This window comes from Salminus brasiliensis, chromosome 23 (assembly GCF_030463535.1).
Source record: "Salminus brasiliensis chromosome 23, fSalBra1.hap2, whole genome shotgun sequence".
NCBI classification, from domain to species: Eukaryota; Metazoa; Chordata; class Actinopteri; order Characiformes; family Bryconidae; genus Salminus; species Salminus brasiliensis.
This window is the reverse complement of record NC_132900.1, coordinates 9,269,783-9,291,591: the sequence shown is the minus strand read 5'-3', so window position 1 is coordinate 9,291,591 and position 21,809 is coordinate 9,269,783. Positions and strand designations below refer to the sequence as shown.

At 40.3% G+C, this 21,809-nt stretch overlaps 2 protein-coding genes across 4 annotated transcripts in view; both read left to right on the top strand.

Annotated features, from left to right (window-relative positions):
• The first annotated feature begins 859 nt into the window (after positions 1–859).
• On the top strand, positions 860–14,143 carry ndufv2 (NADH:ubiquinone oxidoreductase core subunit V2). Its single transcript, XM_072668477.1, has 8 exons — positions 860–992; positions 2,704–2,766; positions 3,307–3,369; positions 4,920–5,036; positions 5,794–5,962; positions 6,824–6,933; positions 11,188–11,264; positions 13,947–14,143. The coding sequence occupies exons 1-8, from the start codon at positions 951–953 to the stop codon at positions 14,038–14,040; spliced, it is 735 nt and encodes a 244-aa protein (XP_072524578.1). The 5' UTR covers positions 860–950; the 3' UTR covers positions 14,041–14,143.
• A 1,729-nt stretch (positions 14,144–15,872) lies between these two features.
• The window catches only part of ankrd12 (ankyrin repeat domain 12), a 41,371-nt gene continuing 35,434 nt past the window's right edge, over positions 15,873–21,809 (top strand). For all 3 annotated transcript variants that reach the window (XM_072668475.1, XM_072668473.1, XM_072668474.1), the window contains exon 1: positions 15,873–16,038. The gene's annotated coding sequence lies outside the window, so the exon portion shown is untranslated. The remainder of the gene's footprint in view (positions 16,039–21,809) is intronic.

The window sequence follows — 21,809 nt, the reverse complement described above, 5'->3', positions numbered from 1 at the left end:
TTTCACACTAATCGTCATAGTTTATGTGGCTAAAATACTACGAAAGTACGAAAACCTGTATATGGCCATATATGCACATATGTGTGTTTTGGATAGATATCTTATTGTAATGTATATGTACGTATAATGCATTGAACATAGATGCATAATAAACTATATGGACAAAGTATTGGGACCCCTGCTCATTCATGGTGTTAAAAAACAACAACATTTGACTAGATATTGGAGCATTGCTGTGAGGATTGGATTGAAGAGTGTTAGTAAGGTCAGGATGTTGGATGCTGCTCCACAGGGGGGACTTTATACCCCACACCTGGCTTTAGGCATGATGCCAATCGGCCGTGGTTTATTAGCTCTAGAGGGTCGTGTTACATTGGCAATACTTCTTCACAGTGACTAGACAAGATGTGTGTGTGTGTGTGTGTGTGTGTGTGTGTGTGTGTGCAATTGCAGTGTCAGCAAAAAGGATGCAACTTAAAAGTACAAACATTTGGACATTTTTATGTTGATATATGGCTGAAATATATATGTCTTATATTTGAAAAAATGGCATATATGCCACATATATTTCAATTTACAACAATTACATGTTGGATATAAGGGAATTCCATATATTTTGATATATATAAGATATGGGAATGTCAACATGATTAATATCATTTTTTGATATTTTTTTAGGACGGGCTATATTAATATTATATTAATATTATATTATATTAAGAAACATAGTAAAGGAAATGAGTTAAAATAGTGGAGAAAAATAATTAAAAGCAGTGAAGGAAAATGTGGTCGTGAGAGCGCCATCTGCGTTCGATTATACGTACTGGACCTCGGCTCCCTCCCGCTGGATGCGTAAGCAGACCTGCTGAATCGATCAGCCGTCGCTCTCCTGTTGATGTCCGCCATTGTGAGTGTGTAGAGTGACCGGACTGAAAGAAACACTGACAAACATGTTCCTGTCTTCAGCAGTCCGGGCTGCGGTCTCTCATGCGGTATGTTATATTAATGTTTGGGGCGTAAAGCGGTCTAATTAGTATCCTGTTGAACCTGCACAGCCGATTGGGCCTAATGTTGATGACACCCTGCAAGGGCAAGTTAGCCTAACATTAGCAAGCAGGTTTCCAGCAAACAGCGAACCACTGGAGCTGTGAGGGACAGCCGCACATGCTTCTGTGCATTGATTTCAGCGTGCAAGCTATTTGGAAAAAGTAATAACTCTAGCAGTGTTAGAATTGATTATTAGGTTGTATAATAAGCTGCACTGAGTGACTGCTGGGCAAATTACAGCTATAATGCTAACTAGCTAAGTTACTGTAAAGCAGCTACAGCTAAAGGAATCTGTCAGCTGCATAAGATTCACAAGCTCTCATATAATTTACTTCCATTATTGGACACTTTATTAGAAACTCCCACCTTGTGCTTCTATTTACTGGGTGTTTTATTTTTGGGGTCCACTAACAGTCAGACACCCCATAAAATCCGTCTTTTTTAGTATATGTAAACACATGGGCACTTGTTCTTCATTTTAAGATCATTGACAGATTGAGGAAGCATAACTATACACATTAAACGAAATAAAAAAAATAATGCATAAAATGTAATAAGTACAGGATGTTATTATGGTCAGTCAGTCTCTGACATCAGCTGGGAGATTTTGTCCCACTCCTCCATGCAGAATTCTTTCAGCTTTGTGATGCTTCAGCTTCAGTCTTTGGACAGATGGTTTCACATTTTCTTCAAGCCCCCTCAAATACAGTAAAGTATAGTGGATTCTATAACAGAGAGCTTGCCAGACCCTTCTACATTTTATTTCCAGATACTGACGGCTGATTTTTAACTGTTGTTGGATCTTTTCGAACCCCTTCCCCGACTCGCATGTATCTACAACCTTCTTTCCAAAGACCTGAAGAAAGCTCTTTGGATTCTGTCATGGTGAAACCATTCACTTCAACAGTCAGGAGCAAACCAGACTAAACGTCTGAGGATTAAATAAGACTCTGATCACCTGATGTTCAGCACCTGATTCTAATTTCAGGCTTTTAAAGTAGTAATTAAGGTGGAGGTTTTCTTGCATGTGTATTATTTCAATTTTACACATTATTTTTTAAGTAATTTCTTATTTTCTATGTGTTTAGTTATAATGCCTCCCTCTCCTAATATTATTTAAGTAAAGATTACATGTTCATATGTTTAGGAATGTTCAAAAAGGTTTTCAATGGGTCAAAAAAAAAACCCTCACTGCTTCCCAGCCCTGGCCCTAGAGATCCTCCTTATCTGCACACTTTTGGGTTTTCTTGGCATAACACACCCACCGCATGTCAAGAAGGGCTTGTTATTACATTAACACAGTGCATCAGGTGTGTGGGAGCATGAAAAACACTACAATATGCTGTGCAGGCAGGGGGTTCTCCAAGACCAGGGTTGGAGGCCCACTGTATAAGTGTACAGTTGCTGTAGTCCATGGAGTCACTCTGTGGTTTGACGAAGGGCGAGAGGATGACTTCATTTGTCAAATGTATACCCAGCCTACTTCAAGCAGCTCTAGCTCTACATAGTCAAGTCATCATAGCTGCTCTCTGTATGTTGAACATATAGCTTGATCTTGATAGCTTGTCTCCACTGCATACTGGTTTAAAGTTAGACTGGATTATGAAAAAAATACATGGTCACACTGTTAATGTGGTCTGTCTTTGTCCATTTCAGAGGAGGCAGGTCCGGAGCCTGCACCAGTCTGCTGCCCGTGCTGGAGCAGGAGGGGTCTTTGTGGTAGGAACTGCTAATTAATACTGCTTATTAATACTGCCACCCTGTAGAGCTTAGCTCCAACCCTAATTCAGATAATTAAAGGCCTCCAGGGTCATCTGAATATTAGAGCTAGTTGTGTTGCATGGAATGCTTTTGACCTGCATGGAAGAGCAGCAGGTGTCTTAAAATTGAGTAAAGAATCACAGAACCTTTGATGATTTTGTGTTTATTAGGGCCATAGGTAATAAGAGGTGATACTCCATCAGAGTTTGTTTACATATCATGGCTGTCATGCAAAAACCTTGTATCTCCAAAATAGCAATTAAAGGAAAAAATGTCTTGTGCAATTTTGAAGCATTTCAAAGGGTTAATTGATCAAGTCATTTTTGAGCATTTGTATTGATCAGTTCATCCTAAACATTCGGACAATATAAAGAACAGCTGTCCGATTCAAATGATGTCAGACATTTAAAAATGGCAAAAATGGAGATACAAGGTGCCCGCACAGATATGCACAGATAGAATTAAGGTTATAACTGTGTTGGTTTGTTCTCTCTCTAGCACAGAGATACAGCAGATAACAATCCAGATATTCCATTTGAGTTCACCCCTGAGAACCTGAAGGTAAGACAATATCAGGGTTTCTGTTATTTTTAGAGAAAAGTTTTCCATTATTATAAGGACATTATCCATGATTCCCAGACATCTCTCCAGACAGCCTCTCAAAATCTGTTGTTTCCTTCAATTCCTTCAGACTTCAATAAACAGAGCATCAGTATCTCAAATATCCTTAGTGGCTCGATAGCTTGACCTTTCCAGGACCTCACTAACATTTCAGCAATCATCTCATTTTCCAAGAGTTCCCATGACTGAAAAACAAGTCTAAACTTCCAAGTTTTTCAGGAATATTTGGGCTTAGAAGTTACTCTAATTCAGTGTACTATTGAACATATAGTACTACATGCAGCACGTTTCAATGAGATGTAAATGCCTCGTTGTTTTTCAAATGTGAAAGATATAGATATAGGACAGTAGATATAGGACAGTCTCAATTTATTTTGGTAGAGACTTAAATAATCTCTGTGTAGAAAGGAAATCAACTTGCAAGTTTGATAGAAAGTCTGGAATCCAGTGAAAGTTAAGACATGTAAATGTTTTTTTATTCATCAGTAATAAACATGTATAAGTAGTGTTTTACTTCCTCATTAAAATAATGTAAATGTAAATGTAGAACTGACTCCAAAGAGCTAGACTGTAGACTAAATAGCTGACTGAGGCTAGCTAGCAAGAAAATGATGCTAACAGGAAAACTTGATGCTGGTTTATCTGTTTACATTACAAACTTTAATAAGTAGAGCATCAGTTACTAAAATATTCAACCTTAGTGGCTCAATAAGTCAACTTTTTTTTCAGGACTTCACTAATATCCAAGGCATTTTAAGCATTTTTCTTATTTTCTAAGAGTTCTTATGACTGGAAAACAAGTTTGTAAATGTAGGAACCCTAAATAATTACGTCTTAAGATAGTAGAATTTCTATATATATAAGAAATGATTATTTGTCACCCAATCTATGTTATCCAATCTGACTGAATTCATTCTAGAATAAGACTGCTGTGTTTGTACATAAACACTACTCAAAAATCTCTGTTTATAAGCACACTAATACGACCCATAATAATGCACATGTGTAGAGGACCACTTAGTGTGCACATCACCATGACATTGTGAGTCCAGTCAGCTCTATGTTCCCTGAGTTTTCAGTTGCATGGCTTTTTTTTTGTGATTGCTTTAAAATGACGTTCTTGACGTCCTTCACATTCACTTACCAAGACGGGACGAGAGTATAGAATTAGTCTAATTCTGTCAATTAGTCTGATAGGATTAGAACTCAGTTATATCTCAAATCTTAACCTCAGAATTAAACACTTTTTTTGTATCAAGCCTGAAAATGTCATTAGACCCATACTAATCATTGTCACATACTGATAACTATCAATATAAGTTCATTAACATTTTACTGAAACTGTTTGGTTATCACACCTCACCTCTAGGCTGAGTGGAAGAAGTGTACAGTAGCCGATTATCGCTAGTCCTCAGGTTATGCTCATGTTATCTGTCTTCTATTTGCTTTTTGCCTAAACTGGTTCTGTTCCTGTATTTATTTTGTAATAGAGAGTGGAAGCTATTATAAGTAACTATCCCACGGGCCACAAGCAGGCTGCCACCATCCCAGTGCTGGACTTGGCACAGAGACAGCATGGCTGGCTCCCCATCTCAGCAATGAACAAGGTAACCATCTAAACAAGCACCACTTCAGAATCATGGTAATTATCCTGAGAATAAAGTGACATCATTTAATACTGTTATTTGTTCACTGCTGAACAAGATTAAGGGTGCAAAGTTGCTTTCAGGAGTGTTGAGGAGAATTGATTCATTTTGAACTATTTTATTGGTCCATTCAGTATCATTTTGACACAGTTTAAAATGCATTAATCAAGATTCAAGAAACCCCGCCTCTAGCAGTTAAGAAGTGGAAAACACAGCAACACTGGAACAATTTTATACTCTCGCCCCCCCATAGAGACTTCTTCCCACCTACTCTACAAGTTCTTCTTGGTATAGCAGGGGTGTTTAGTGAGAGCGAGCATCAAACTCATGTGACTGGGGGTGTGATTGTGTTGGCATTTCACTGGTAGTTCTTTAATTACAAGTTCTTTGTAAAGAGCATCTGTGGGTTTATCAGTCACTGCCTTTGTTAGAAGTTAATATTCACAAAAACATGGAGTAGATGAGGAGGTGGGAGTGGAGTAACGGGAGCTGAGGAGAACAGAACTGGAGATACTAGGTTTTGTTGAGACATATATATAAATATATATAATTTATATTAATTTGTAGTATTAATAGGTAATATAATTTATTGTCCTTTATAGGACGTGTGAACAACCACAGAAATCTCGTTGAAACAGACCGACTGAGACTACTGTCTCAGAGCTGATTTTCATTGCATTTCCACATGCTGTAACTCTCTCGTTGCCTATTTCTCCAGGTAGCAGAAATTTTAGAGATCCCGCCAATGAGAGTGTATGAGGTAGCCACGTTCTACACCATGTTCAACCGCCAGCCCATGGGGAAGTACCACGTCCAGGTGTGCACCACAACGCCATGCATGTTGTGTGACTCTGACAGCATCGTGCAGGCCATCCAGAACAAACTGGGTAAGCAAACCGTGCCTTTGCACTCCAACACAGGGGTACGTTGTAACAGCAAACTCCATGTTTATTAAATTGCACTGAACCACTGGTTCCTGAGCGAGATGAACTTAGGTCGTGAACATGGAGAGCAGTCGTAAGCAGTAAGCCCACCCTGTCCGCTGTGTTGTGAGCTGATGTTCTGATGTCAGAGAGCATTCAGCAGCTGATTAATCAAGCCTTGACGTCACCATTGCACCGAAGAAGCATCGCAGAACAGATGTTTGTAGTGAAGTGTGGCCAACATTTTTTGTCAGTGTCTTTAGACACTTTTAGTAGATTTTCACAAATTACAAACAGTCCCACTCCCTTATTATGGGGTTACACTCTCAGCTTCTGTATAAGTAAGGAAGAATTGCCAAATTGCATAAAATCTCTGTACTGACCCTTGAAGGGAGAAGCATGGCTGAATTTGACATGCTTGCCATAACAGTGGCATTTGTGGCATTTGTGAATTTCCCCACTGCGGGACTAATAAAGGACTATCTTATCTTATCTTATCTTACACCAAGAACAGGCTCCTCTTTTAATAGTATTTTTATTATATACTATATAATAATAATGTTTTCTTACTATTTTAAATAGTAAATGCCCCCCCAACCCTGGGTCAGACTCAAACCACGCTTGGATACTGATACATCAGGCTTTAACTTACTGCTAGGTATTCAGGTGACGCCTTAAATGTAATACCTTTTTTTTATTGAATTCTTTCTTCATGTCCTCTGAATACATGCAAACTGATACACATACATTTGATAGAACACAGGATCATTTACTGCATATCAGTTCGTTGCGCAGAAACCTTTCACTTTTATTTCTGCCCCTTAGGTATCAAAATCGGTGAGACCACACCAGACAAGTTGTTCACGCTAACAGAGGTTGAATGTCTTGGTGCTTGTGTGAATGCTCCAATGGTCCAAATCAACGACAACTATTATGTAAGTACAGCTGTTGAGACCTTGACATTTGAGCTGGAAGCACGAATCACAAAGCAGACTGCTTTTAGGATCACCTCTAGGGGAGGCTATTCCTCTGTCTGTTCTTGTACAGTGCATATTGAATGGAGTTGGCTTATATGTCCAGTGTCCAGCGCCCTGGGTTTTTACTGTTTACTGTTATTTCCACTTGGAAATACTGTAACTTGTATTACACCTATGTCAAATGTAGAGAAAGAAGGATGAATGAAAATTGTGCAAATGGGGAAAAAGCCTTCTTATTTGTGTGGCACTTTATTAAACTCCTTTTATTTACAATTGTAAACATCTTAGCACCTGAGCAAAGAAGACACAAGTGGCACTATTCATTTATGAAATGTGGAACTTTATTGAGGCTGTACATTTGTAAACACATCTTACTCACCCAGTGGATAAAACTGTGAAAAATATAACCTTCATATAACATTCTGAATGTTGTTGTACAAAAATCTTATCTCCAAAAAGACCCATCTGGTAGTGAACACGTGTGTTAGGGCCAGTGAGTACACACAAACCCAGAGCGGTGGGCAGCCAACTCCAGTGCCCGGGGAGCAGAGAGGGTAAAGGGCCTTGCTCAAGGACCCAACAGTGGCAGAATCAAACCCACAACCCTGTTATCGATATCCCGGCGCTCTAACCGCTGAGCCACCACTGCCCTTATCAAACTTTGCTCAACAATTATAACAAACAACCCTGACAACACAACAGATAAAAATAAATGTTCTATTAAATTACACATTAAATATTATTCAGCAGTATCCATTTAGTGTACTGGAACTAGACCTAGGTAATAAGATGATCTCATTTCTGTGCCTAAATGGAACCAAATATTAATCAATTCACTGAAAATTGTAAATCTTATGCCTAACAAAAACCTCTGAATGTCCTATAAAGATGAGAACGCAATACTGAAGGACATTGCTGGCTCCAATATTCATTTACACCATTATTAAAGAGTGATCTTATTTTCTTATTGATGTTTAAAGTTTTTTTCCTCTCCTTTCTCTTGGGTACAAAATTATTTAGTCATAATGGTCCTCCCTACCCTCGGTTTGCTAACTAAGATGTTGGGCTAGGTTATCTGTCCAGTGTATATGCAGTGTAATGTTGAGGAAAAAATGGTTTAATTTTAATTTGACATATATAAATTGAAATTATAATTCTATAGTGTATGTGCTGCACAGCATGTGATTAATATGTATGAAAATCCTGCTAAACTTGATATTAATTCAAAGATATTTGAGCAGTTGGAAGTAGGAAATAAGTAGTATGCAAGTGGGCTACAAAGAACGGAAAATAACCAGAAACAGAGATTTCAACTGAACTTTCCGGATCCGGAACAGTTAAGGACGATTATTCATTTTCAGTTGCATTTTTGTTCCTAGCAAAGTTCTAGCAGTGAAAAGTTGTCTTTTCGATTTTCGCTTCATAACTGGTTCTTCGGAGCCCTGTTTGAAACTGGAAATATGATTAATCAAATATTTTAAAAATAAATAATAAAATAATTAATAATTAAAAAAAGACTTGTAATGCATTAAACTATTTACTATGGAGAAGTTATCATTAGCAAGTTACTGCCAGTTGCTGCTATCCTTTCTTGGTTTCTGCCCGAAGCATTTCACAGCAATGAGGAGCCAGCTCTGTCAGATACACAGTAAAATGGAATATCCAAATCCGTAATATTAAATCAAAGAGTCGACCGAAAGTACCTGAATGCTGTAATGTACATGGTCATGATTAAAAGTCTGTGAACACTGGGCACTATTCAGGGACTTAATGCTAGCATTCTACCACTCTAGAATGCTAGCATTAAGTCCCTGAATAGTGCCCAGTGTTCACACAGACTTCGGAAGGCAGGCAGTTAACTTATGGAAGATTATGGATCATTTTAATAACATAACCTGATCTTTATATTGAAAAGTATTAGCAGGGCATTTACTGTCAAATTGACACTTAATTGCTGTATTAGATATGTGATATGTGTGTGTATAAGTATGCAGGTTATACATATGTACTACTGAGACTTGATGGTTGTCCAGTCAACCCCTGTTTGACGTGTAGCATATCTAATTGTGGAATAAGCGATTTCTGGAAAAAGCGTTGATGTAGAATGTTTTTGTTTTAACAGTCATAGCCTGTGACATTCCACAGCGCATCCTAAATTGTAGGAACCTGAATTGCACCTTAACCAAGTTAGGGTTGGCAGCCTTTTCTGGTCAGCTGACATCATTACATACTTTTTTTCTTTTTTAGCCCAAACTTTGAAGTTCCTGTCTTGAGAGCATGTTCACGCTGCCAAGAAATAAAAAAAAATGAAACATTCTCAGTGCCATGTCGCCACTTCCCAGTACAGGTGAACACGTTTTGATGTTTTGCTTAGTTGTGCAACGCTCTTTCAACAAAAGCACCTGTAGCCCAAATATATTGATTTACCTTCAATAGTTGCAGATCATTCTGGTGGTGCTGTTCAAATAAAGTTATGCAGTCCTTCCCACACAGTCATTTGACTACAAGGACAGTGTACATTTATTTATTAAATTAATTTGTAATAACTTACTTTTTTTCCCCATTAACAGCTTGTTGACTGTTTACTAACCAAACAGGACCCTAATCTTTAGTTATCTAGATCTAAAGGAGCTACATAGACGAGAGACAGCTCTGCATAGGCTGAAGTCACCAACTTGAAGCAGTTGAAGCAAATAATCTTCATGCAGTATTGACTGAAAATGATTTGAGTTGTAGGGTAAACCCCACTGATGCGGCACAGACGTGATCCTAACTGGTAGTTTAATGATGTGAGTAAATGTGACCTCACACAGTTAAATGGAAAGTCAGTCACTTGTTGGGACTCAGCAGCTAAAATTGGGTTAGCAGGTTCCACTCCTACGGTTAATCATCAACTCTGGGTTCTGAGTTGTTGGTGGGAGTTGCTGTAAGCCACCTATCTGAAAGTGGCCCAGCAGTTTCGAGCACTACATAGTACACAGTCAGTAGGACGGTTTCATAGTTTCACTGTGTTCTTTTGCATTAAGATTGTGTGTGCGATTACCTTTTCTGGTATCTCATTTCTCCCCTGTAAGTCATAGCGTATTCCCATCCACTACCAAGGTGCATTATAGCTATTAGTCTAAAGGGATGAGAGCAGAGATGCTTCCTCCATTACATGTAGCCAAATACTACTACTTTTTGAGGATCATGAATATCAGCTTTGTATGTGTGACCTAACATAGCTTTTATTATGTAGTATTCCTCTGGATTGTCGGGGGTGGAAGAACCAGGTCATTGTTAAGGAGGCATTGAGTGGCTTTATTTTCATCATCATCGACGGACAAATGGTTCCATACAGTTAATATCTGAAGCATATTATAATATATATATATTTTACTCAGACATGAAATGTAGACAAACCTGACATACTGGACTAAAATGTTTGCAGATGTGGTTAGTTTATTTATTTGTAAACATTTAGGCATCTACTTCGTCAGATATGTAAATTGATAAACATTGGATATCAGTATCAGCCCGAAAGTATCAGAATCGCTGCATGCCTAGGAATCCCAGCCACTAAATGATTGCGAGTCTCATGGACTCCTAAGAAAAGGAACCCAGTCCCAGCAGCAGGACATAGCCTTTTTAGCTGCCTGCATCAACTGGAAGCCACATGCATTCTTCTGTAATTGGCAAAGCTTTGCTTTTAAGGTTTAGATAAAGGGGTACACAAGGTCTATTGTCTAGTGCCCATGGCTGCATTTCACATTGTAGCCACAAAAAATGCAGAGCCTCCAATGGCCTGACTGAGTACTTCCCATAACTTCATACAGAACTAATCAGATTTAGTCAGAATAGGTTTACTGTAACCATTGCGATGGCTAATGAGATGATGTGCTGACCATGGTAGGTCTCCCAGACTCTGCTGGTTCTCCTGGCCTCGTTGCACTGGCTGAAGTTTGCTAATAGCTGTCAGCGAGTCATATCTCCTACTCACTTTACTGTGTTTACGGTCACACTTTCACAAACTGTGCCAAGTGGGAATTTACCTGCACAAGCTGCTATTCCAAGTAATCACAGTGGTTCTGGAACATGGAGCACGTTCAAAGCTCACGAGTCACCCTTCATGTTTCTTGAGAAAAGAGCTAAATCACACGCGTTGACAACGTGTGAAAATGGGAGTGTCTAGATCTGTATTACATGTGGGCTTTCTTTTTCTTCGTGTTGCAGGAGGACCTGAAACCTTCGGACATTGAGCACATCCTTGATGAACTGAAGGCAGGGAGAGTCCCCCCACCTGGACCCAGGTATGAAGGTCTTTCCCTCCTGTGGGTTGCTTGTTGTTGCTGAGTAATAACTATAAAGAGCTTCACTTTTGGTTTGTGCAATAATTTCCATTTTGAGTGCAGGGGACAGGGGGAGAGGGAGAGCTAACTGGTTTAAACTAAGGCAGTTTTGGTTTTCTTGTTGTGCTATATGTGTGATTGGGGGGGGGGTCATTACTGTCGATGTTCTTGTGATGGACTGCGAGACTAAATGTTCATCCTTTGCAATCCATTCAGTCTCTGCATTCATACACTGTCTGCTGCATTTCTGTGAAATGTGCAGAATTTAAGAGTGACAAATAAGGATAGAATAAGAGAGTAGGGCTGGAACAGTACACAAGTCACAGGTAGGTACTCACTCACTTTCAATGGGGAATATAAATTAGACACCAGAAATGGGCTAACCTTGGCATGGTACATTGCTTACAGCTTAAGGCAGAGGTTCCCAAATGTTTTCATTCCAAGACCAACCGGTAGCAAATCGTTTTTAAAAACTTAAATATGACTAAATATTGATACAATATTTAGATGTGATCCATTCAGCTCACAGGAAACCCTCTCAATGTTTAAGATGATCTTAATACTATATAGCTAATCAGATCACTCTTTTTGTTGCAATTAGTTTCGCTGGTGTGTTACTGGGTAATCACCAGTTACCACAGACAAACGGGGTCATCTTTGTTATGAGTCCAGCAACAGGGACTGGCAACATGCAGCAAAACAGGACTTTACAAGTATGGCAAGAGCAGAAACCTCTACAAGCACTAACCTCTAAAGAAAGAGCAGAATCTCCTTGAAATCTTGCTTTAAAAAAAACAGTTATTGTTAAAAGCCATACCCAATCAGATGATGTGCTGCTAGATGACAATTCTTGGTCGCTGCTGTTAATAAGTTCTCTTCAACTGGTCTCACTGAGCAGGTCAGCAGAATGGGATAATGCTCCAGTAACGGACAGGGCTTTTTAATTTACAAAAAATATTACAGTCTCTTTCTGCTAAAGCTGCAAGTATTGTTGCCGCCAAGCTAATGAGAACCAAGACTTGTGCTAAAGTGGTATGCTTACTTAGCATTATCATAGCGATGTGTTACTGTATTCCACATTGCTGTCTAACGATATGCATTTCATAGCTTTGTACTCGGCATGATCTAAAAGACCGTCATTTATTTTGCAGTCTTGATTGTCAAACAAACTGCTAGTAATTTGGGAAGTTGGCGTTTCTCTCCTGCAGTTGCTTTTTACTGAGATACACAGACATGGCCACTTAAGCTACAGCTCTAGGGCAGGTTCCGTTAGAGGGGGCCTTTTTGGGCCACTTTTTCATGACAGTTTCTTTTCAAAAGCGCTTTCCAACGTTACAGTACTAAGGGATTTGGGGGGGTTATGTTCACAGAGAAGGGATGAACAGCAGCAGTTCAACTTGACATTCACCAAGGGGAAGGGAAAAAGGAGTAAGGGAGGTTTTCAGTGGCAGGATAGCGAAGTAAAATATTTGGGGCGATTGGCCCGGGGGGAGGTCGCAAGTTTGAACCCCGAGCCGTGCTGCTTTGTCACTGGCAGGCTGGAGTCTGAGAGAACACAGCTTGTGACCATGCTCTCTCTGTTGTCTGGTGTGACTGAGCCGGGGACCCGGCCAGTGTGTTGTACAGAAGTCCTTACCCTCCTTGTATTGGAGCATTGCTAGTGCTAGGCAAAGTTACAGGTGGCTTAACTGGCAGTACCAAATTGAGAGAAAAAAGGGAAAAATAAAGAAATATTTGTGGGTTCCTGTTCAGATAAAATTAGAAGGCTCACCACTCCACGTTTGAAGAAAATTCAAAAGAAATCGTGGGAGAGAACGTGGCTGCAGCGGCACAGGAAAATGAGATTTTAAAACTTTGGTTTAAAGAAACCAAGGACGCAGGCCAAAGAACATGGCCTTTTACAGCAAGCTTGAACGCAGTCTCGGTGGTGAGCCAAGCTGTCAATTTAGAAGAGTGAAATGTTCAGACAAACGTTGGACATAAGTCCCAAAAAACAAAACAAAAGAAAAACCACCAAAACAGACTTGGTAAGAAGTCTACTGTGTGAACGTAGCCCAAGCTGGACTTGCTTTGTGAAACAGGACTCTGGTTGCCAGATGGATTATAAACATTGGCTCACAAGCATTCAAGTACTCCAACAACAAAAAAGATTATTTCTATTTTTATTTCCACCCAAATGCTGTTATTAGCATGCGTCTTTAAGCTTTGTAAAGTTCTGTCCTCAGTTTGCTGCATTTGTAGAACATTTTAATGCTTTGTTTTTCAGTTTGTCAGCCAGCTTGAGGAGGAGCGAGGGAGAGGTTTATATCCATGGCTGTCCAGAATAGAGTTTCAGCGATAACTACTAGCTACTTTCCTTTCTAGTGTCAAAATGAATAACTGAATATGATTTTTTTTTTTTAAGGGAGTATGCGTATATATACATATATGCGCAAAGTGCATATATATTATATAGTAAATAGCCTATAATATAATAGCCTTTAGATCTCTAGCTATGGTGGCATGATGGTTCTGCTGGCACTGTTTAATTGTAAGTGGTTTATTAAGTTGTGTGTAAACAGCACAGACGTTTATATTGTGAAATTGTGTGGAGTTACTTGGTGCAGGTTGTTCATTTATTATTTTTAATCTTTCTCTGTGCAGGAATGGCCGTTTCTCATGTGAACCTGCCGGAGGGCTCACCTCCCTGACTGAACCACCTCCTGGGCCTGGTTTTGGGGTCAGGGCTGACTTGTAACTGCCTCAGAGAGACCAACTGCGTCACGGGCCCTCATCTAACTTAACTTGAGCTCTTTCAAATATCACAGTCATTTGTGAGTGTAAATAAAATGTTAATTGTACCTACAATTGTTTTCATTTTTGCTGCACAATTTCTTTACTGATTCATTTCTGTCTATGAAATAATGATCACACTGTTTATGATGGGTATTAACAGCCTCTCTCAAATGTGTTTGGCCCCAATAACAGGATGAACTGTTTAAAACGCAGGCAGGGAGGCATTAATATTGTTCTCAGCAGAAGCAGAACTGCATGGCAGCAGTCCGGACAGAACTGACGCACCGTTGAATGCGGTTGCGCGCAGACACATGGAGGACAGCTCAGCTGAAAATATTAGAGATTTTGCTAACGTGGCTTCGGTACTATGCGGCTTTTAGATCACTGACGGTATGTTTTACTACTCATAACCATGCTTATCTGAATATGCCTCATTTTCATACCCATCGCCTTCTCTGTGGCAAATGCCTACACAGATATCTACACGCCGAAGTGCCACATTCAGCTGCACAGACATGCTGCCCCCATGTATTACACCACGACAACTCCTTAGTTAGCTACATTATGGTACACCATACTGCTTGTGTGAGCTGCCACATTTCATTGAACCCTCCACTGGCTCGTCTAGCCACTGCCCATCCCCCTCTTTCCTCTCTCTCCCCCTCCAGTTTTTTTTTTTACCCTTGTAGCGACGTCCGACTCGTGAACGAACCGAGCGAATCTTTTGAACCGGTTCTTTTAAGCAACTCTTGAAATATGCAGCAGTAACTACTGAACCGCAATGTTGCGATGTTTACTTGTTAAAAAATAAAAATAAAAAAAATTCACCCAGTTATGATTAGTAATGTAATGTACTAATGATTACATTAGTAATGTACTTTCTCAGATAAGCTCACCTCAATACCACACTTGTGCGTATTTACAACATGTTTTCTGTTCACATTTTCTTCGTTGGCTGCAGCTGGCTTCGGTTTCTGTGTATTTACGGACTCGGATTAATGCGATTTCGCCCGCTTTGAGGAGCTCAAGGTTGATTATTAAACTAAAATCGCCTCTAAAACAGTTGCTCGATTCACCGAAAGTGACGGTTGAGAAGAATCGGTTCGTCTAAATTGAATCGAACTCGAATCACCTCGGCTCCCCTCGCGATGTGAGCCTGTTCTGCAACATAATGGCCGCCACTGCGCATGCGCAAGGCTTTCTACATAATGCAAGAAATACCACTGCGCCATAACAAGCCCTAGCGAGACACTGAAGTCCAGCACTGTTGTATAACCCAACTAACTGCACCCATCGACGGGCTGCGCATACGTCAGACGAGTAAAGAAAGCCACAAAACGTAGAAAATGAAAGAGAAGCCCATATTTACTTCAGTATTACCGCTCCGCTCTCGCCCGTCCGACATTTTCGAGAACGTTCCTCCCAGCAGCTGCAGCGGCGAACGGAAAAGATGACGTCAAGCGCCTGAGCGCGTCACCTCACCCCTCTCCCAAAGCATGCTCGGTTTTTTTTTTTGGTTGGTTGGTTTGTTTGTTTGTTTGTTTTTTGACGTGGATAAGCAAAGTACGCTCAAAGATATGTAGTCGCGAATGTAGCTAGAGCCCACTGCAGACATATGCGCTAGTAAACGCCAGCGCGGCCAGACCGCCGCAAGAACAAAAACAGGCACGAGCCCACCACGGGCAGCAGACGCGCACCTTTTAAGCGCTGGAGCGGTCACGTGTCGCAGCCTGGGCCAATCAGAGCGGCGCTCTCGTGTTTTCGCTGGGCTTTTCTTAGAGACGGCGGAGGGACGGACTGGGGATGTTTTCAAACCCAGCCGTAAGCTGGACACAAACGTCACACCGTTGCAGGGTTAAACGCTCGTATTTGAACGTTTCTCCAAATAAACGACACGCTTCCGAGGAACGGGGCGAGTTTCCAAACTCGGAAGCCAACCGCCGAAAACAGCGTCTCTGAGGTGAGTAGAAGAGTAGCCTTCAATTCCCTGCTTTTGGGGCTTCTTTTGGCTCACGAGAGAAAGGAGGCATTGAGCTAGCCGTAGCTAGGTGGCTAACTTCAGCGCTGGAGCCAACGCGTTAATTCAGCCCCAGTGCAGAAAATATCGTGACTAGCGGGGCCGTAGCGCTGAGCAGTTTGTTGGGTGTACTTTCCACATTCAGAGCACCCGGGCGGGGATTAGATTAGGCTCCGGAGCTGCGAGTTACGCTAAGCTAGCTGCTCGTGTCGACGACGGGAAGGCAGTGACAACCAGGTCTGGTCTTTCAGGACTTGGAGGGAATGCGAGCGAGCGGCGCGAGCGGCGCGAGCAGCGCGAGCAGCGCGAGCAGCGCTAGCAGGACTAACGTTAGCTAGATAGCATGAAGCGTTACCAAGCAAGGGAAGCGCTGAAGGGGCGACTTTATCTCCAGAGCCACTGTGGGCTATTGTCTGTTTCTGTGCGCGTAGGGGTGGCGCAGTCTGCAACACCGAGAGCCCCTGCGTTTTTGTATTTGTGTTTTTTCCTGTGTTGTTTGAACATCTTACGCTTTAGTGCAACCTGCACGCACATCAGCTGCATCCAGCTAGCTAGTATTATCATTTTTTTTTCTCCCCTTTTTATTTAGGAGCTGGAATCGCTCCTAAATGTACACTGCATTTCTTTGACAGTTGTCTGCACGCGCATGGATGCATGCATGCATGCATACATACTCCGTCGAAATCCTTTATAAACCCCTCTTTCTCTAAACTACTATGGATCTTTATTTATATTTTAATAGCTCCATCTGCGCCACGCGGGTGTAGCTAGCTTTGCACGAGCCGCGCAGACACCCTGGCCGCCCAGCTCAGCGTTTTGGGGGGTGTGTTGCCACAAAGCTTTACTGGGTGACCGATGATGGTCCGTCCTTCGCGCACAAGCCTTTTGTCTAAAGGACGATATCCAGGCGTCTTCAGCTGCTTCAGTGAAGGCGAGCACCGTGCCTCGGTGCCTTTGCCGTGATGGCCACATTTTCTGGGGTTTCTTACGGTGTTTTTTGATGACATAACTCGCTACTACGTTGTTTACTAGGGCTGCAACTGAACTGAACCGACACCCATCAGGCCAAGACTAGCAGCCGCACGTTACACTCACATGCTGTAATATCATAGCTGCGTGTGCTCATTTAGGATGAGATGAAATTGGTTTTATTAATAGCTTAGGATATATAATAGGATTTTTTTTTTGTAAATGTTATTTATATATGAATAAATACAAGCAGTAGCGTTTTAACCAGAGTAAACAGAAATATGTAAAAATTGTAAAAGTAAATATGTAAATTAAGTTGCTGTACAGTTATTTAAAAAGGTGAAATTAACAAATTTCTCATGCTGGAGAAAGTTGAAGAAAATGAGATCCTGTGAGCCAGTCTGAAGAACAAAGCTTGGTTCCAGGTTTCTCCAGGTGTCCAGTTCATCACCAGCTCACCTGGTTGACCATCACTGAGCACTGATTTACCAAACCAGCTGTTAAATGACCATTAGAAATAATACCAGACTCCAGACACCAGCTTTGGAGATGATATAATGAACACAGTTGATGTAAATCCACGTTCTTTATGTATGAATGTGTTGACATTTACTCTATAATGTACTAGTAAGTGCGCACTTACTGCCCAGATAAGGAGTTTTCTCATTTTCACAGTACTGTATTGAAGCTGTTTAGTTTCTGAATGATGTGCATCGTTGATAACATTGTCATGACTATCTCCGTGTTTCTGCTTGGACCCTTTCTGTATTCTGTGCAGAATATTTGACGTTCACTTCTTTAATACAGGACCTAAATCAGCTGTCTACGCCCACTCTAGTCTCTTGCTCATACACTTGCAAAATGACATATTAGGGATTATCCAAAGATCCCACTTTTCCACTGGGCCACTGGCCAACAAGAGCTTGTGGTTCCTGTTGTTTTTCCATTGACCCTCTTTTCAGGCATTTAGCCACATGCACAAGGCCTCGCCTGAGAACTCGTGCAGTTACGGCGGGCTGTTTTCAAGACAGGGAAAGGGATTTCGGCTAAACACTAACAGACCACCACCTGTTTTGCTGTTTTTTGGTGTTTTTTATGTGCTGGATTGCAGTTAAATTGATCGTTGTCCAAATGGTTTGTTTACATTAGATAAATGACAGGGTTTGCAGCCAGTACAGCTTTCGGCAAGGAATATAGATCCTGAAGGAGCTCATTGGAAAAATAAATAAAGAAGAAACCCACTATAAACAAGACCTACAGTATAGTGCCAAAAGGGGAGGATGATACAAAATATATTTCATGATATGATATTGTCACAATTATTTTTCTCCGGAACAGATGAAAAACACAAGTAGTTCCACATTGAAACTAATGAATGTAAAACCTTAAAATCTGTGGCTGCACTATTCTTGTATATAATGTGCTCTTATGCTATTTGCTGTACCTAATGAATTTAAACAGTACTATAACAGTATTTAGAAAAGTGTATCATGACATTGTCCCACAGTAGTGGAAAAAATACATATGTGCACCCCAGAACGCAAAGCCTGCAAGATCACTGTGTTTACTCTGATCTAAAGCTAAAAGCACTTCTGTGAAGTGCCTCGGCCTCTCGACAGTATTTATATTGTGTAGTCATTGCTACAGTACCAGTTCAGGCTAATGCACAACCTCCTTCATTGAAGCTAGTATTGCTGGGCAGTACAAATATTAGACATATAATGAGTAGCTTCACACTGTGACATTCTTGTGATTTATTTATTATTAGCTTCATAGACTAGTACAGTATTAAGCATATTCTAATTTGAACACACATGCCTTCGGAAATAAATGGAACAAGCTGCTAAATCGAGCCAATACCAAATCAGTAATGTCATGTTACACTTTAATTTCAACACTAAACACTGCTGAAACGCTAAAACAGTGTTTTGTGTTCTGGCTGTTATTTTGCAGAGTTTCTTCTGTCCTGTTGACTTGAATAACTGAATGACTAATATATCTCTCTTTGCAGTCACCTGTATGACTTGACAGGATTTATAACTCTGTCAAATTACTGCACAGAGTTCGTCATTCTGCTGCGCCGTCTGCATGCATGCATCAAATCTGCTTCTTTTTTCTGCACGCAGCGAACGCACACTTGGCAGTATTCATATGAATTCATCCACCGTAGGTCTGCGTCGTTGGGCGGCGAAGATAAGCATTTCCATGGTGCTTGTCATGTGAGCAGGGGCTGTTAGCATGGTAGAGAGAGAGAGAGAGAGCGCGCGCGCGAGAGAGAGAGACAGAAACAGGCATGCGTAAGAGCACACTGACTCACCCTCTTACCCATTAGACATTGCCCTTTGTGCTCAGAACCATTCCCGTGAGAGACCTCTTGCTCCGCTTCATATTCGCTCTGGATGCCTTTTTTTTCTTTTTCTTTTTTTTCTTTTTTTCCTCTCGCCTCGCTTTCTTTTATTTCCTCAACATGAGAAGAGCTTCAGTAATGGGAAGGTGTAGAAAGAATTTGGCATGTTTTGGATTTGAAATGGGTCCAATATGATTCTTAGACATGCTGAAACAGAACATTTCTGTTTTGCCTTGGTTTATTTTGTAGTATGTTAGTAGGTCAGAGTTATTAATGCAACTTTCATGGCTGAGATAACAGGATGTGATAAACATGTGAACTAATCTTTTATTATTTTTTTTGAGAAATAATAAATAAGATATTACTGATTTATTCATTGGTCATAGTGAACTATAGTCAGGAAAGCAGAATTTGGCACATTTTGAATTGAAACTTGGAAAGGCTGTAACAGAAAATGTCGGTTTTAGTTGGTTTTATTTTATAGTATGGAAGAAGATCAGAGTTCTCTAAAATGGCTAAAATAACTAACAAAATGCAAAACATTTTTCTATGTCTATGAAAAAAATTTAAAAAATACTAATTCACTAAATTCATAGTCAGGAAAGCTGAATGTAACCAACTCCATTCAAGTATAAAATAGAGAAATTTTCATGATGCACAATATTTATCACAAGACACAGGAGCACAGGCATGCATCAGTAGCGGCAGATTCTTAAAAACTACCATTCAGATACTCTTCCATGCTGAGTACCAGGGCCGCACAATATATCGTTTCGGCGTCTACCTTGCAATCTGTGAATGCGCTGTGGTCACATCTCATAACATGCAATATCACATTACACAAATTAAATCAAACCTGTCGTGCTACAACAACAGAGCAACAAAATATTGCAATGTCAGTTGTCTGTGTTGTCGGTTTATTTCTAATATCGTGCAGTCCTGCTTAGTATTGGGATTTTTATTGAAAGTATGCAGCACTTAATTCACTTAAACCAGACTAATTACACTGTTTGTATTGATTTGTATTTAAGCAGTGTTCTGATAGTACTGATGACATCCTCAGTGTGCTTACTAGGGTATATTGTTTAACACAATAAGAAACTTTATTATTATAAGATAAGATACCATCATCATTGCCCACCCAATTCAATGTTTCATTGAATTCTTACATATAAATTAGAAAAAACTCTGGTCTTGCCCAGTTTTATTGGTTGTTGGAATGTAGGTTCAAGCTGTAGTACTGATATTTCACTTTTGTTTATAATATTGAAAGCTCTTTTATATTTGCTCAAAAGCAGACGATAATAACCTCTGAAACCATTTAGTGATTAAATCGAAACCCTTAGGTGTACGGAGTGCAACACGGCATGTGCTGATCTAAGATCAAGGTCCTTAATCCACATATTAACATATCTGTTAAGATTTGAAAGAGCAGAACTGATCCCAGATCTTTTCTAGCAATAATTGTAGTGAGAAGCACCTTCTTTAACTTTACTTATCCTTCTAGAAGTGTGTGTGTGTGTGTGTGTGTGTGTGTGTGTGTGTGTGTGTGTGTGTGTGTGTGTGTGTGTGTGTGAGAGAGCTGTCAATTCGCATCCCCTTAGTATTTCTGTCTTTACAGCTTTACATTAGAAAGGAATTCTGGTCTCAGTGAGGGTAAAGTTAGGCCATCAGCGTCGACCCTTACAGCCACGGTAGCGGCTAGCCTTGATGCGATACACGGTTTGATGAATCACTGCTCTAAAAGAGAAAAGACGCTATAAAAAAAGAAAGAAAAACAGGCCACTCTCACTCTGCTCTTCGTCTCATGTATGACGTTGCAGGCAAGACATTTGAATGTCCTTTTTTAAAAATACACCGTGTCTTGGGGGGGAAACCCCACAAAAATATGTTGAGTATCTCTCGTCACCCCTGAAAGGTCAGGCTTTAAGCCTGATTATGAGATGACAGAATGATGTGTAGGCCCATACATGCACTGTAGCCAGCTGATGTGGTGAGCTTTGTACAACTGTGGTCTTTACTACTCTGGAAAATATGTGACTTTTAAAGGTACAAGCTGAACCTTACTTGGGTTTTTTTTTTCTTCCTAGTCCTCGTTCTTCTGGAGCTCTGAACTCCGAACGTAGCCTAAATATGAGTGAGTAATCAGGTGAAATACATAAACGACTATGTGATGAAGCGTACAGTACGGAGTGTAGTCATAACCTGTTGTTAAAGCTGAATTGATTAAACTGAAGACGCATGCTTTTTGTTCTCTAAAGGTGTTTTTGATTATGGTTTTCATTGGCTGCAACATTGGTTATTGTATGTTTTTATTGTTTAATATCATTATTTGGCTAGAGCTACAACAGTTTAGTGTAAATGTAATAAGCAAGTAGTTATGATTTATTAATAATTT

Coding starts and splice junctions, on each gene's coding strand:
- ndufv2 (XM_072668477.1), top strand. CDS start 951: ATGTTCCTGTCTTCAGCAGTCCGGGCTGCGGTCTCTCATGCG. Junction 5,963..6,823: donor GGCCATCCAGAACAAACTGG/GTAAGCAAACCG, acceptor TCTGCCCCTTAG/GTATCAAAATCGGTGAGACC. Junction 6,934..11,187: donor AAATCAACGACAACTATTAT/GTAAGTACAGCT, acceptor TTCGTGTTGCAG/GAGGACCTGAAACCTTCGGA.